This window comes from Neovison vison, chromosome 13 (assembly GCF_020171115.1).
Source record: "Neovison vison isolate M4711 chromosome 13, ASM_NN_V1, whole genome shotgun sequence".
Classification (NCBI taxonomy): Eukaryota; Metazoa; Chordata; class Mammalia; order Carnivora; family Mustelidae; genus Neogale; species Neogale vison.
Genome location: NC_058103.1, coordinates 78528384 through 78543363, shown reverse-complemented (window position 1 = coordinate 78543363; position 14980 = coordinate 78528384). Strand labels below are relative to the sequence as shown.

At 33.7% G+C, this 14980-nt stretch overlaps 1 protein-coding gene across 3 annotated transcripts in view; it reads left to right on the top strand.

The window, feature by feature from the left end:
* Positions 1 to 14000, top strand: part of FGF7 (fibroblast growth factor 7) — a 52947-nt gene extending 38947 nt beyond the window's left edge. For all 3 annotated transcript variants that reach the window (XM_044230956.1, XM_044230958.1, XM_044230957.1), the window contains exons 3-4: positions 11219 to 11322; positions 12856 to 14000. In XM_044230956.1, the coding sequence (XP_044086891.1) occupies positions 11219 to 11322; positions 12856 to 13050 (299 nt within the window). In that variant the 3' untranslated portion in view covers positions 13051 to 14000. The remainder of the gene's footprint in view (positions 1 to 11218; positions 11323 to 12855) is intronic.
* Positions 14001 to 14980: the final 980 nt, after the last annotated feature.

Genomic DNA, 14980 nt, shown 5'->3' with positions numbered 1-14980 from the left:
CTGGGGGAGTGAGATGCTATTAAAACCTTGCTTTGAAAACCTTGTGAAATTTTTCCACCCCAAATACCTGCTGTAGAGAGAATACTCCTATTAGTATCATTGACTAATTACAGTGATAAGTCCAGTGAAGAATGGGTTGGGCAGAGCATGACTTTCCAAGGATAGGTAGGAATTATCAGAAGCTCCAAGTATAGTTTTAAAAAGTTACAGTGGTTCTGAAATCTTTTTCCCTGAAAGATGTTCTTTGCCCAACAATGCCTGCCCCCACCCCCAGCCCTGCTTATTCTGAGAATCAATAATTGAAGTAAAAGGGACAAATTCAAAATAAGGAATTAATGTGAATGAATATTTTGAACGAAAATATGTAACAGAGATATTCCTCAGAGATCAATAAAATGAGTCAACTTAGTCAACATTTCCTAACAACAAGAATATACAGTGAAAAGTCCAAGTTTGCAGATTATGTTAACATCTTTAAATTAGTGAAATAAGCTAATAATGATAAAATGCTGGTAGACAAAACATACATATATAGGTAAGTGGAAAATTCGCAGATGAGTTTGAGTGCAATATATTTTATAATAAAATTTAAACTATATTTATAAGATAAAGGATTCTGAATAATAACTTCTTCACAAAAAAGGCACCAAGAAATCATTCTGGATGTTTCCCTGAAGATATTATCTTAATATGTAATTGTAGCCAAAAGACAAATAAAGCAATAGGCACCATCAGGAAGAAAGTAAGACACAAAACAGAACATATTACAATAGTTCTGTGTAAACAACATGATATATCTACATCTGGAATGCAGATGTCCTCTTCGCTTAGCATTAATAAAGACTAACCAGTACAATGGAAACATCTTGGAATTAGAATGAATGAATGATATAAGACATATATGACATAGACTAAAAAAACTGGGGAAATGATCTAGAATAACAAATGTTTATTGAAGATGAACCATATTCAATGTTTATGAAATCATAATAATATGGGTAAGAAGAACAAAGACTTGTTAATCATCTCATGAAATATTAGGACTAGCATGCACTTCTTAAAGTCTTAATGTGCTAGAAGCAAGGCAGATAAATAGAAGTGCTATATAGCACAACAAACAGAAAACATGAGAAAGTTGTTAGGCATAGGGGTGTTGCATGCTAAAAATATAAATAGGTTGAAGCAAGGTTTAGCCAAAACTAAAAAGAAAAACCTACAACTGGTTAGAGAAGCAGAGATGTTTGGAGTTGGAGTTTGTCTTAATTGTTTTGGGTTGGCATCATGAAATGTAATCTGAGATGAACTGTTTGAATTAACCATGGAATTTTGTGCTTTTTTTTTTTTTAAGACTTTGTTTTTTTGAAATAATCTCTACACCCAACGTCGGGCTCAAACTCACAACACCAAGATCAAGAGTAGCATGCTCCACTGACTGAGCCAACAAGGCACCCTGAGCTCTTTCTTACCTAATTAGATAAACTCCAAAAATGTAATGAAAATTAGAAGGAAATTTAGCAAATACTTCTGGTAATCTCTTAATCTTAGTTCTTCTGATGTTTAGCATGATTAGGAAACTCATTAATTCTTTAATCCTAGAATGATTACTAACTTTCATTTACCGATTTATAATATGACACAGCTATGGACTTATGTGTCATTCTCTCTACTTCAGCATTTAATAAAAGCCTTCCAGGTACAAAACCCTATACCAAGTACTAGGATTTGCAGAAGTACAAGGCAGTCTCCTCAAATGGCTTATAATTTAGATGCAAAAAAAGGGCTAAACCTTTCAGTAACAATGGAAGAATAGAGATGAGTATTAATTCCTAGTTAGCAGTGTGCTGTCCTCAAAGAGATGATGACAGACCGGAAAACTCTGTAAAACATTATGTAGAAACTTGAATTTCAGTTTGGCTTTGAAAGAAAAGTGCCACTCAAGTAAATGGAAGCTTTTAAGATACTCCCAAGCCTCACCTCAGACCTACTGGATCCGTCTTTCTGACAAGTAAGAATGAGCACTTGAAATTTTAAAAATAATTCATCACATGAATTCATTTAGCCAGTGCAAAGAAATATTTGGGAAATACTGAAATAAAGATTCTATGTAATTATGGATACTGGTGGGCAGAAGCGGGAAAAGTGCCTGGATATTTGTTTGGGAGAGGAAGATGAGTAAGTCAATGGCTTTGGGGGCCAGCGACTCATGCAAATTGTAGAGGAACAATGGGAGAAAATTGCAAAAGTAGACTGGACCAGATTTTGTAGGGTTCTGAATTCCAAGTACAAGAGGTTTTAATTTGGTTTGCTTTTTAACAGTGTGTACCATTGAAAGTTTTGGAGCAGAACAGTAACTTTTATAATGTGTTCCCTGGAGGCAAGAGTCTAGGCAAGAAACTGAAATAATAGATGAGGTATAAATAATAAGACCTGACCTAATGTGATGGCAATGGGAATAGAAAAGAAGTGGTAGATACATATTTGGTAATATATAGAATATAGAGAATATAGAAAGGGCAACTGGGAGTTTCTAGTAAGAGTTTGGGATGTCTGGATCTTCTTTTCAACATTTTAAATATGTTTCTCTGTAAACTCAGATGTTTTATTTCTTCCTTTTTTTCTTTCACCTTAATTTCTGTGAGAAATATAACTACTCTGCATTAGAATGCACTGTTAGACTGGTAGCAAAGAATGTGTACCTAAAAAGTCTTAAGAAAACCAATGGCCAAAATGGTTTTAAATCTTGCTTTAATTTTTCAATGCTGATTACCAGCAAGATCTGAAACCAAAGTGTTCAAAATTATTTTATTGTCTGGGTGGCAAAACATTTAAATACAAGTTAAAGAGGGAAAGAGGAAAGACTATATTCCAGATATATTTGTATTTTGAACCCTTTCTGTAATCCTATGTAATGAAAATTCTGCTTTCCTACTGAAGATACTTTATATTTTGGGAAAAGCTAGAAAATGGGAGAGATTTTCTAGGGGGTAGTAAGATATATTTTTCTCACATATTCTGGGATTATATCATCTGCACCTCTTATGATAATTTTGAAGCCATTTTTAGAGTGTAGTAAAAGTGTTGTACTTAGCAGATGTAATTGTTCTACATGATCAGATAAAAAATTCTTTCTGAATAGTAATTTAGAACCTACAGAAATTACAGGGCAAAAAAAGAGTATTTCTTTTGTCTCATTCAGGGAGAAAACTGGCCCCCTTTTTTTCCAAAGAGGTCATAAATGATAAGGAAAAGGTCAGGAAATGGGCATAGAAATATAATTCTGTTCGATACAGTTCAACGTTGTTCCCATTACATATTTTAGTAATATGCCACTGGAATCATCCTATTTGTTGCACAACTGAATAGTTTGTTTCTAATTCTGGCATGGTTCTAACCCTGCTGAAATAAACTGTTGCAACTTAAATTCTTTCAAAAGAAAACACTGCCATCACTGTACCACACACTAATGTACTTTCTAAAGATTTCTAAATGCTTTGTTTTCTGAGTAAATCTCTAAATGAATGACATGATTCTTTTTACTTAACCTGACAAATCACTTGAGTGTTTTTTTTACATCATTACAGAATAGAAGATTGATAAGAACTATAATTGATTTACCCCCTCCCTCCCCCAAGATAATGATGGTGTGGAATCAATTCTCTTATGCAGGACATTTTGGTTATATTTGATACCAGCAATTGTGCAATCATGTGTAACTGTTTTGAGTTTCATGCTGGTTTGATGGGAATTATGCTTCCTGGGTTTCTGTAATAATTTATCTAGTTGTGTTTCTTTCTTGCTGGCTTTGATTTCATTAGTCTTCTAATTTCTTTTAGTGTATTCCAAGGTTCTGTTTTAGATCTGTTATTTAACAGTTACAGGGCATGCTTTTTTAGGGTAGGTGATCCAAAGATAAGATTAGCATTATCAACCAAATATATTAATTGTGTTATCTTACAATAGTAGTTCTAGGGTTCATGGGAAAAGTAAGAGAACTTGGACCTGCTGGAGGTCTCTATCTCCACAAAGTCCTTTGTGTCATCTACTCTGAGTGAAAGATAATAAAGAAATGTGAGGCAAGTGAACTCATTTCTTTCCCAATTCAAACATTGAATCATTGCCTCCAGGCAGCAAAGTCAGCATGTGCATGGAATAGCCACCTAATGGTTCTAATCCAACACTAGCCTGAAAAAAGAGATTTGTCTTCCATGTTAAGCAATCACTCTGTTTAAGTGATGGAACAAACTTATTTCAACCTAAGATAACTTGGTGTTTGTCTCTTTCCCTATAACGTTTGAAGAAGTCAATTTTGAATAATATGCATATAGTGCTAAAGGTCACCTATTTACATTCTAGGTGGGCAACTTAAAATAAGATACAGGCAGCCACAAGATCTTATTAAGTAAATATATCTTACATAATTTTGACATTTTTATTAAACTTAGTTCATGATAGAAGCTGTTTACAAGAAAACAAAGTGTCTATAAACTATCTTTTTTTTTTTTAAAGATTTTATTTATTTATTTGACAGAGAGAGAGAGATCACAAGTAGGCAGAGAGTCAGGCAGAGAGAGAGAGAGAAGCAGGCTCCCCACTGAGCAAAGAGCCTGATGTGGGGCTTGATCCGAGGACACCGAGATCATGACCTGAGCCAAAGGCAGCGGCTTATCCACTGAGCCACCCAGGCGCCCCCATAAACTATCTTAATAAGAAATTTATGACCAAAACAAATTCAAAATAGTACTGAGCATTCATTGTCTTATAAGTAATTTATCAACAATGGTCAAAGTGAAACGTTTATTATTCTGGTTTCAAACATACTTTCTTTAAAGAATCCTTTCTCAGGGTAAATATGTCATTTATTTCACTGAGTACTGTCTATCTGTCTATATACAAAACTGCTACTTCTTCCAGAGATACTCTTAAAATTAAATGGCAAATACAGGCCTGAAGAGGGGGCTAGGGAAATTTTAACAGTTGCTTACGAGCATATGAAAGATGTGATGCTGATACATTTATGATGAAACATTCAACAGATCTTCACTGTGAGCCAATTCCTTGCTAGGCTCAATTTTGAGACAAGCCCTGTCCTCTTGGAGCACTGTAACTGATAAATAACTCTTCTTCATGTTCATTTAAGGAAGATCCAGGGGAAATAATTTACCTTGTAGCAGAATCCAATAAGGTTAAATTTGTACTAACACAATAAAGAATGATGAAGAAATTCACTGATTCAACATATTTGCAATACTTTCAAAACTGAGTAAATGTATCTATTAAAGAACATATGGAATAGTTTTCAAAGATCTTACTTCTGTAAAATTGTATGAAGTCAGTGTTTTCCTTTCCTTCAAGTCCCTTTTACTCCTGCTATTCTTGCCTTTATTCAATATTATATTTTCTATTACATGAAAAGGAGAATACTGATATGCAGGTTTAGGGTATCTCTCAAGCTCAGTCATAATTAAGAAATAAAATCTTTAATGTTTGCTAGCTTTTCTTTTACGGACCAACTATCCACAAAATATAACTGTTGAATGATAGAAGTATTAATTATTTGTGGACATCCTTCCATTCAGGTCCAGTTACAACAGTAGATTCATATTTGTCCCACCATTCTGATACTAAGTAAGTGCAGAACATTTGAGGGTTTTTGTTTGTTTCAAAGATTTATTTATTTGAGAGAGGGAGAGAGAGAGAGAGCAAGAACATGTGAATGGGGAGAGGGGCAGACGGAGAGGGAGTGAATCCTCAATCACACTCCCCACTGAGCATGGAGCATGACCCAGGGCTCCATCCCAGGACCCTTAGATCATGACCTGATCTGAAATCAGGAGTAGGCTGCTCAACTGACTGAGCTGCCCAGGTGCCCCAAGTGAAGAACATTGTTAATCTTATCTCTCCACATATTGGGGTTAAGAATATTTTTAAAATCTTTCATTTTTTAACAATCCAATTAAAAAGTGGGCAAAATATATGAACAGATTGATATCTTACCAAAGTAGATATGCAAATGGAAAATAAACATATGAAAAGATGCTCACTCTTTGAAGGTTCTACCTCTACCTGGGATGAAGATAGACTTAAAAATAGCAAGGTTTCTGAATGAGTAATATTTTTAGTTGTTTGATGTACTTTAAAAATATCTTTCACAATGAAATTAATAGATTTAAAGGTAGATTTCTTGGTAAGCATTTAGTAATTTGGCAGAACTGGTATGCTACCAACACTGACTTTCTAATCTGCTTTGTCCTATGTGCTGTGCCCTCTCTTACTCCAGAAAACACAAGAATGACTTTTGTTCAAGTACAGAGTGGGAAGTGAGGTTTTTATAGATCCACAAGGATCTGTAGAAGAATGAACTATGTAAGCTTATGAAATCCTACCCTCCATACCAAAAACCAGGGGGTTGCTCAGAAAATAAAATATGAAAATATATAGCTTGCAGATATTGTTAGCTACCAAACTTACTGTACATGATTTTTTGATCTACAGTGTATCTATTGCCTTATATAAGACAAATATAAGACATAAACTCATGAGATTAAAGTAGAAGACGAAATGAAAACAACACCTGTGCTCTCATGTCTTTCATTTTCCTCAAAACTGCTGTGTTGCTAGAGATCTGCCATCTCTTCTGGTGTGGCCATTCATTCCGACATAGGCCAGCATTCATTCAGCTTGATGAATCCGCCCTAACCCTTCTTTGTGTCTTGATATATACATCAGGAATATCCAGCTCTCTAGGAAGCTGTCTCAAACCTGTTCTGGACTGCTTTCCAGGCAGGGAACAACCTAATTTTCACTAGCTTTTCTCCTTATTACATAAACAATGAGATACTATTGCCAATGCTTCTGAACAGCCAGACTCAGCATTGCTAGTTAGAATAGCATAACTATTGGGGCACCAGGGTGGCTCAGTGGGTTGTAGCCTCTGCCTTCGGCTCAGGTCATGATCTCAGGATCCCGGGATCGAGCCCCATATCGGGCTCTCTGCTCAGCAGGGAGGCTGCTTCCTCCTCTCTCTCTGCCTGCCTCTCTGCCGACTTGTGATCTCTCTGTCAAATAAATAAAATAAAATCTGTAAAAAAAATAGCATAACTATTTATTTCTAAAGAAAATAGTTTAATGCCACTTAACTATGCTCTGCACTCTGCAGTTTTTTCTCTTTGAGCCAATTTATTCCTTTTGCTATATTCTTTTTTTTTTTCAAACACAACTTAACCAACTTTATTCCTTTTGCTATATTCTTAATGACAGCTTGGATTCCCTAGACCCTTGAGATTTTTTTTTTTTTTTTTTCTTACTGGCTTTTCTTCTGAATTAGTTTTTTTTTTTAAATCCCCTCTAAAAATGCATATCTTCTCTAATAAGCTGTATCATAGAAAAGAGTATTTCAAGCTTTTTCACTTTCACATCTAGCCAAGAAAAACAATTTATATTTATATTACACATGATTGGTGACCATTCAGACAGTAGGACAAACAAAACAAATATGCCCACTTAATTCCAAATAGTTCCCTTGGTGTCCTTATATCCAGGAATTTTTCCCGGAAAGCTACTGAGTTCCGGGAAGCATTTCTTTTAACTTTCTGGCTGATTCCCTTGTCCCTGCCTCTCTATTTTGTTAATATTTTAGGAAGTGGAGCATAATAATGGAATAAACCACCTTAATATCAAACAAAGCTTCCTTTAGCAAACATGATAGAACACAGATACTCAATATACTTGACAGCAATGTTTAAAATTATTTCTATCCTATTTACTCATTCCTTTTGCTCTATCTATTTCCTCAACTTGTAGTCCCAATGATGTTGAGGCTAAGGCATAAGGATAGGGGCTGGAAAAGTCAAGAATCACTTTAAAGCTGGCTAATTTTGAGAATGAGTACAGAAGAAAAGTTAAGAAGATGCTATTTTTACTGGGGTGGAACTAATAAGGTGCTTGACTTTTATGAAGATACTGAGTTAAAAGTGAGAGCAGCTTTCTATACCTTGTTCCTAAATTTGGTATATACAAACCACTGTGTGATCTAAATCTACAATGAAATTCTAGCTGTGCTTGATGTGTAGGATTGACAAAATTGTTTGTTAACAATAAAAAATAATTTTGCATAGCATCACAGCATTTCAGAATGTATCAGACTTCTAAATATATGGTAATAATGTATTTTACTTTTTAAATATTTAATATTTACATTGAGCACTCTGAACACTGGGAACACCCAGTGTTAAAGAAGAATATCCATAGGTGTCACCTGAAGCATCCTCACATGTGCTCCTCTGCCACTGCTTCCCTCTTTAATCTACTCTCTAAAACTACATCCTGGAATTTCATCATTACCACACCCTGATCACAATACTGAGATCTTCAAAAGATGTAGCAAGTCAGAATGCTCTGGTCTGATTATGATTATATGCAGGGCTTAAATTTTACTAGCGAAAATGATATTGACACATATTGAAGCATAATTATTATTTACACTTATTACCTTCCCCTATTGATAAAACTGGAACCACTGAACTCTATGAATGTACTGCGAAAGTGAGAATTCTTTGGTTTCACGTGGACAGATAGTTTCTCGGTTCTCTTTCCTTCTCATTGTTTTTCATTTTGAATTTCCTTATTATTATGACTTCCTAGGGTCATAAAATATTGAGAGATAATGGTAATATATATTATCCAATAGCTTCTCAATCATATTATTGCTATTATCAACTACTTATAAAGGCATAGCTTAGTTGTGACCAAAATCTTGAGAATTAAGATTATTTTATTCATTGATGCCAGTAGTTATTATGAGGTCTTTGACTACTTTTCATCTACCTTTTAGTAAAATTGGGGTATTTAATGTAATAGTTTATTGAATTTTTAATGACACCTAATAATTCGATTCATAAGTCATTGTTTACATCTTGAGTCCTATCCTGATTGTAAGAAAGGGAGCAGAAATTGTGCTATTTAAAACCAAATGATTTGTGCTTGCTTCGGCAGCACATATACTAAAACCAAACCAATTAGGGAAAACCAAATGATTTGTTGGTCTGAAAATTTAGAATTAATCATTCATAATTTATTAGAATTGAATATAAAATATTTTCATGACTACAACTAATTTTAATGCTCCACATTCTTCAAATACAAACAGAATCAAAAGGTTTTCTTTCCTTTTAATTAAGATATGTTTGCTATTTATACTTGATATTAATTTCTGAAGTTCAGAAATTAGAGCCCTTTTCCTTAATTTGTGTCCTCAAATTACACTAGGGTTCTATACATTCTGACAATACTTCATAAATACTTAAAAAGATTTCTATTCATTTTTTTGCATTTCCTTCATAGACCTCAGTTTTTATGAGCAACTCTAGAACTCTCAACTGGATGACCTCTGGCTAGTGCTAAGCATAGTATACTGGGAAAAGGGCCTCTATATGCAGCATATATGTGAAACAGATGATAAAAATTAGCAGGCTATATTAATCCTGATGAAGTGGGTTTCAATTTTATTCTCCAGATAGGAAAACTAAAGCAAAAAGAATAAACAAGAGGACGAAGCAAAACCATGAAATAAAAAAATCAGATTTTCCTTTAATTTAGTAACTATTTTGGAAAACAGCTTTTGGAGACTTGATTTTATGCAGATAATTTTCACTTGGAATTTTTTTTTTTTTTGCATTATGTTAGGCACAGGAAAGAGAATGTCTCATGGCTGCACCTTCATGTTGAAAGTATAATTAGTAGCAGTTATTTAAAAAGGTTCACTAAACTTTTAATTCCTACATTTAAATGTTTTAAATAATTTTAAATGTTTTTGAAAATTTCTTGAGACTTTACTGTATTTATGTGAGTCATTAAAATATAGCACTTAAGGGGGCGCCTGGGTGGCTCAGTGGGTTAAGCCACTGCCTTTGGCTCAGGTCATGATCTCAGGGTTCTGGGATCAAGACCCACATTGGGCTCTCTGCTCAATGGGGAGCCTGCTTCCCTCTCTCTGTCTCTCTGTCTGCCTCTCTGCTTTCTTGTGATCTCTACCTGTCAAATAAATAAATAAATAAAATCTTTAAAAAAAATATAGCACTGAAGGAAAAGAAACATAATAAATGATAATGGGTTATAAATAACAGGTTAGTATTCTTATGGTAACCATGTTTTATAAAAATAGTTTCAACAAAGACTAAAAATAAAAAAGGTATAAAGTTATACAATATCATATGAGCAGGATTCATAATTTGGTTTTATTTTATTTATTTTTTAAAGATTTTATTTGTTTATTTGAGAGAGAGAAACAGCACATGCAGAGCAGTGGGGGAGGGGTTGAGAGAGAGAATCTCAAGCAGATTCCATGCTGAATGTGGAGCCCCACCCTGGGGGTTCTATCACGTGACCCATGAAATCATGTCCTGAGCTGAAACCAAGAGTTGGATGCCTAACTGACTGAGCCACATAGGTACCCCTATAATTTGGTTTCAAATTGTCTTTTCATATATCAAAAAACTCAATTATCAGTTTAAAATATTATCTTTTTTAAGGCAGTAGGTTCTATTACCATCATTTAAAATTGCTTTAAATGAATTTTATTCAATTTCAGTAAATTCAAGAGATTTTCTGTTAGCAATGATTTTTAACATAAAGTTTAAGAGAAAAGTAAAGATGTTAGCTTATTATATACTTTCATAGTATTATATAATGATTAAGAGCCAGATTGTCTGGATTCAAATTTCACTTCTACCATTTACCAGTTGAGAGAATTTGGGCAAATTAAACTTCTCTATGTGTGGGCCTCTTGATCTATAAAACTAGAATAACTAGAGTACTTATTTCATAGCCTTGGTGATAAGAAGGTGAGTTAATATATAGAAGCCTTGGAATAATTCTGAGAATGTGGTATAAGATCAATAAACATTAGCTGTTATCATGATGATTATTATAGTAAATTAGAAATGTAATTCTAGGGAAGGAAAAGCTAAATTTAAATATTTACTACTTCTTTGAATCCAGGTATCTTTTTCTATTAAAAAAATCAATAGTTTGCACTTTCATATTTAATAAGGACTACTCTGGGGTTTGTGTGTTATGGGTAGGTGGCTTCAGTCTGAGTTAATAATCAGATTCATAATTTTAATAACTTCTAACTGAAAAAAGGATAAGAACAAATGGTCATTCTTGGATAATCTGCAAACCTGAGTGAATAACTGACTTATCTTTCTGTGATCTCTTGCAGATATCATGGAAATCAGGACAGTGGCAGTTGGAATTGTGGCAATCAAAGGGGTGGAAAGTGAATATTATCTTGCAATGAATAAGGAAGGAAAACTCTATGCAAAGGTATTGATAATTGATAGCTTAGACTTAATTTTTTGAACTTATTTTTGTCAAAATATTTTGCCTTTTCTTTTTCTTTCTTTCTTTCTTTCTTTTTTTTTTTAGAGAGGGACAGAAAGAGAAAGAGAAGAAAGAGAGAGGAGGCAAGGGAGAGGCAGAGAGAGTGAGAGAGAGAGAACACTAAGCACAGGCTCCACACTGAGCACAGAGCCCAGTATGGGCCTGATCCCATGACGCTGAGATCATGACCTAAGCCTAAACCAAGAGTTTTACTTTTAACCAACTGAGCTACCCAGGTGCCCCAAACAAAACATCTTGCTTTTCTGAAAAGAAAAGGTGAAACTAATTTCTTTCCAATTATATAATTTAATGACTTCATTAAAACACTTTCTATTCAAGCATTGAGGAAAAACAGTTTTTGCAGGACCTTGGACAAATTGCTTAAGCTCTCCAGGCTTGGATGTCTTCATTTGTGAAATGAGTTGGATTAACCGACCTCCCAGGATACTTCCATCTTGGAAATTCCATGTGCATTTTAGATACTTAATATATAAAATTTCATTCTGAGAATATTAAAGCTCTTTAGTTAAAGTTCACCAAATCTGGGACGCCTGGGTGGCGCAGTTGGTTAAAACGACTGCCTCCGGCTCAGGGCGTGATCCTGGAGTCCCGGGATCGAGTCCCACATCAGGCTCCCAGCTCCATGGGGAGTCTGCTTCGCTCTCTGACCTTCTCCTCGCTCATTCTCTCTCTCACTGTCTCTCTCTCTCAAATAAAAAAAAAAAAAAAAAAAAGTTCACCAAATCTGTACATTGCTGACATGAAAATTCTTGGGAAAAATATTCAGACATTTGTTTATCAACATCAATCTCACAATCCTGGGCTTTGAACTGTGAGCATTCATGTTGTTCCGACTTTATTACAATGTGAAATATGTAACAGTTCACCCCACCATAAAAAAATTTAATCGACTTTCGTTTGTATTCCCACAGCCCAGCAATCATGATTAACTGGCACAGGCTTATTATATAATAATATAGGTTTAACTGAATGAATGACTGAACAAATGAATAGTTGGATGAATGTACAAACAAACTTGATTTTTCTATCACAATTGCAGGCAGTATAGTAGTAAATGAAGAAAGGTGTGAAATATGTCCTTTGATTGAGGGAGGCAGATGCTCTGCCAATCATATCAAGTCTCATCAGTTAGGGAATGACTGACTTGGGCATGGTAATATGAGAGCTGCTACTTAGAATGAAATAGCTCCTAACACTAAAGATTAGTAGCAACTCATGGCCAAAAAGTCAGATGTTTGAGAATATGCTGCATAACTAAATATGTGTCATTTAATCTTTTTAAAAAATTTTAAGATGTCTATTTTTTTGCAAATGCTAATTTATATCTAACAAACTGCAGTAGGTCTACTGAAAAAAAGAAAAGATCATATATGATTTAATTTTACTAAATATTACTGCTTACTATTTGAGTCCTTCTAAAAATAATCTGGATAATGTTGTTTGTTGTTTTAACAGAAAGAATGCAATGAAGATTGCAACTTCAAAGAATTAATTCTGGAAAACCATTACAACACATATGCATCAGCTAAATGGACACACAGCGGAGGAGAAATGTTTGTTGCTTTAAATCAAAAGGGGGTTCCTGTAAGGGGGAAAAAAACGAAGAAAGAACAAAAAACAGCCCACTTTCTTCCTATGGCAATAACATAATCATATATGGTATATAAGAAACCAGTTCCAGCAGGGAGATTTCTTTAAGTGGACTGTTTTCTTTCTTTTTCTCTTTTCTTTTCTTTCTTTCTTTCTTTCTTTCTTTTTTTTTTTTTTTAAGTAACCAAGAAAGGCTGGAAAACTACTGAAAAACTGATCAAGCTGGACTTGCGCATGTATGTTTATTTTAAGAGACTGCATTAAAGAAAGATTTGAAAAAAATATACACAAAAATCAGATTTAGTAACTAAAAGTTGTAAAAAATTGTAAAACTGGTTGTACAATCATGATGTTAGTAATAGTAATGTTTTTTCTTAAATTAATTTACCCTTAAGAGTATGTTAGATTTGATTATCTGGTAATGATTATTTAAATATTCCTATCTGCTTATAAAATGGCTGCTATAATAATAATAATGCAGATGATGTTATAAAAGATATGTCAGACATAAAGGCTGCTGGAATGATTTGTCAGATAATCAAGCCAATACAAACTATGGAAGATGAGCAGTATTTGAAAGTTTTTTTAGTGAAAAATTATAATCCACTTAAATTCTAATTAGAAAAGAAAGAATATTCTCAAAAATTCTAGTATGGAATGGAATCAAATAGGTAGTTTTACAAAAGTAAAATATTAGAAAATGCTTGTACCTATTAACAAGACAATGCTGCTCAAACTGAAAGGATAATGGCTTAATGGATATTTTCAAAAATCTTGTATATAAAATAGCAATAATGATGACAATACTGTATTTCATCTCACTTGGCACAAAATAACACCTTATAATCCCTAAAAGTAAAATTGAGAAATCTTTAAGTTTTTTTCAAGTAACATAATCTTTTGTATAATTCATATTTGGGAATATGACTTTTAATAATGTTCTTCCCATAAGTAATCATGCTTTTTCTCTGTGGTTATAGCATTAAACTCTATTTTAAGTTGTATTTGAATTTTATTGTTTTGTTATTTAAGTTTATGTTATTTATAAAAAAAACCTTAATAAGCTGTATCTGTTTCATATGCTTTTAATTCTAAAGCAATAGCAAAACTGTCTGGCTCAACAGCAAGTTACCCTTCCCCCTCATGACCAACACCAAGTCTAGTATGTAGCATGTGGGCCAGCAAATCCTGGATGGCAGACAAAAATGACAGCCTGCAGCAATTCTTACAATAGATGTCGCACAGGGAACAATACAAAAATGTGAAATATATTTGGCCACATATTGTTGTCAATTAGATTGGATCATATAAGTAAAATCACTGCGGATACAAGAACTTAAAGGATTTTAAAGTTAGAATATGCTTGAGTTCATGAGTAGAAAAGTGCCATACTTTTAAAATTTGCATACTTAGAGTTAGTAATTTTCTAATGTCTAGAAATTTCTGCCATTCAAAATATTGCCACATGGAAAGTTCTTTTCCTGATAGATGGCAAGAGCAAAATGCCCAAAATGGACATATAATTAGGGATTTGAGGACCTGAATATCACGAAAGCTTGAGGTGAGGCTACAGGTAATAAGCTTATCTGTAAGATAAAGATAAATTTCACTTCATAATTCTTTGATTGGCAGATTTGGTAGCACTTTATGTGTTCACCAATTGGAGGCCAACATTTATCTAAATTAAATTTAGATACTATTGGAATGCTTATCATTGTGCTTTTAATTTCAAAATATTCCTCATCAAGTCCCTTTATTTAAATAATATTTATATATTATTGACTAATACATTTATAGGCAAAAGTTACATAAAAAAGCTAAATCAACAGGAACAACAGATTCATTTCATATTCTTGCAGTTCACCTATATGTCCAAGTGGCAGGAAGCTAGAAAGAACTGCCCTTCATCAGATACACTCTGGGACATGCTATGACTGATATTCTGAACTGCTCTCTAATTCATAGGCCTTCCTAGCCTAGGTTCCTAGAT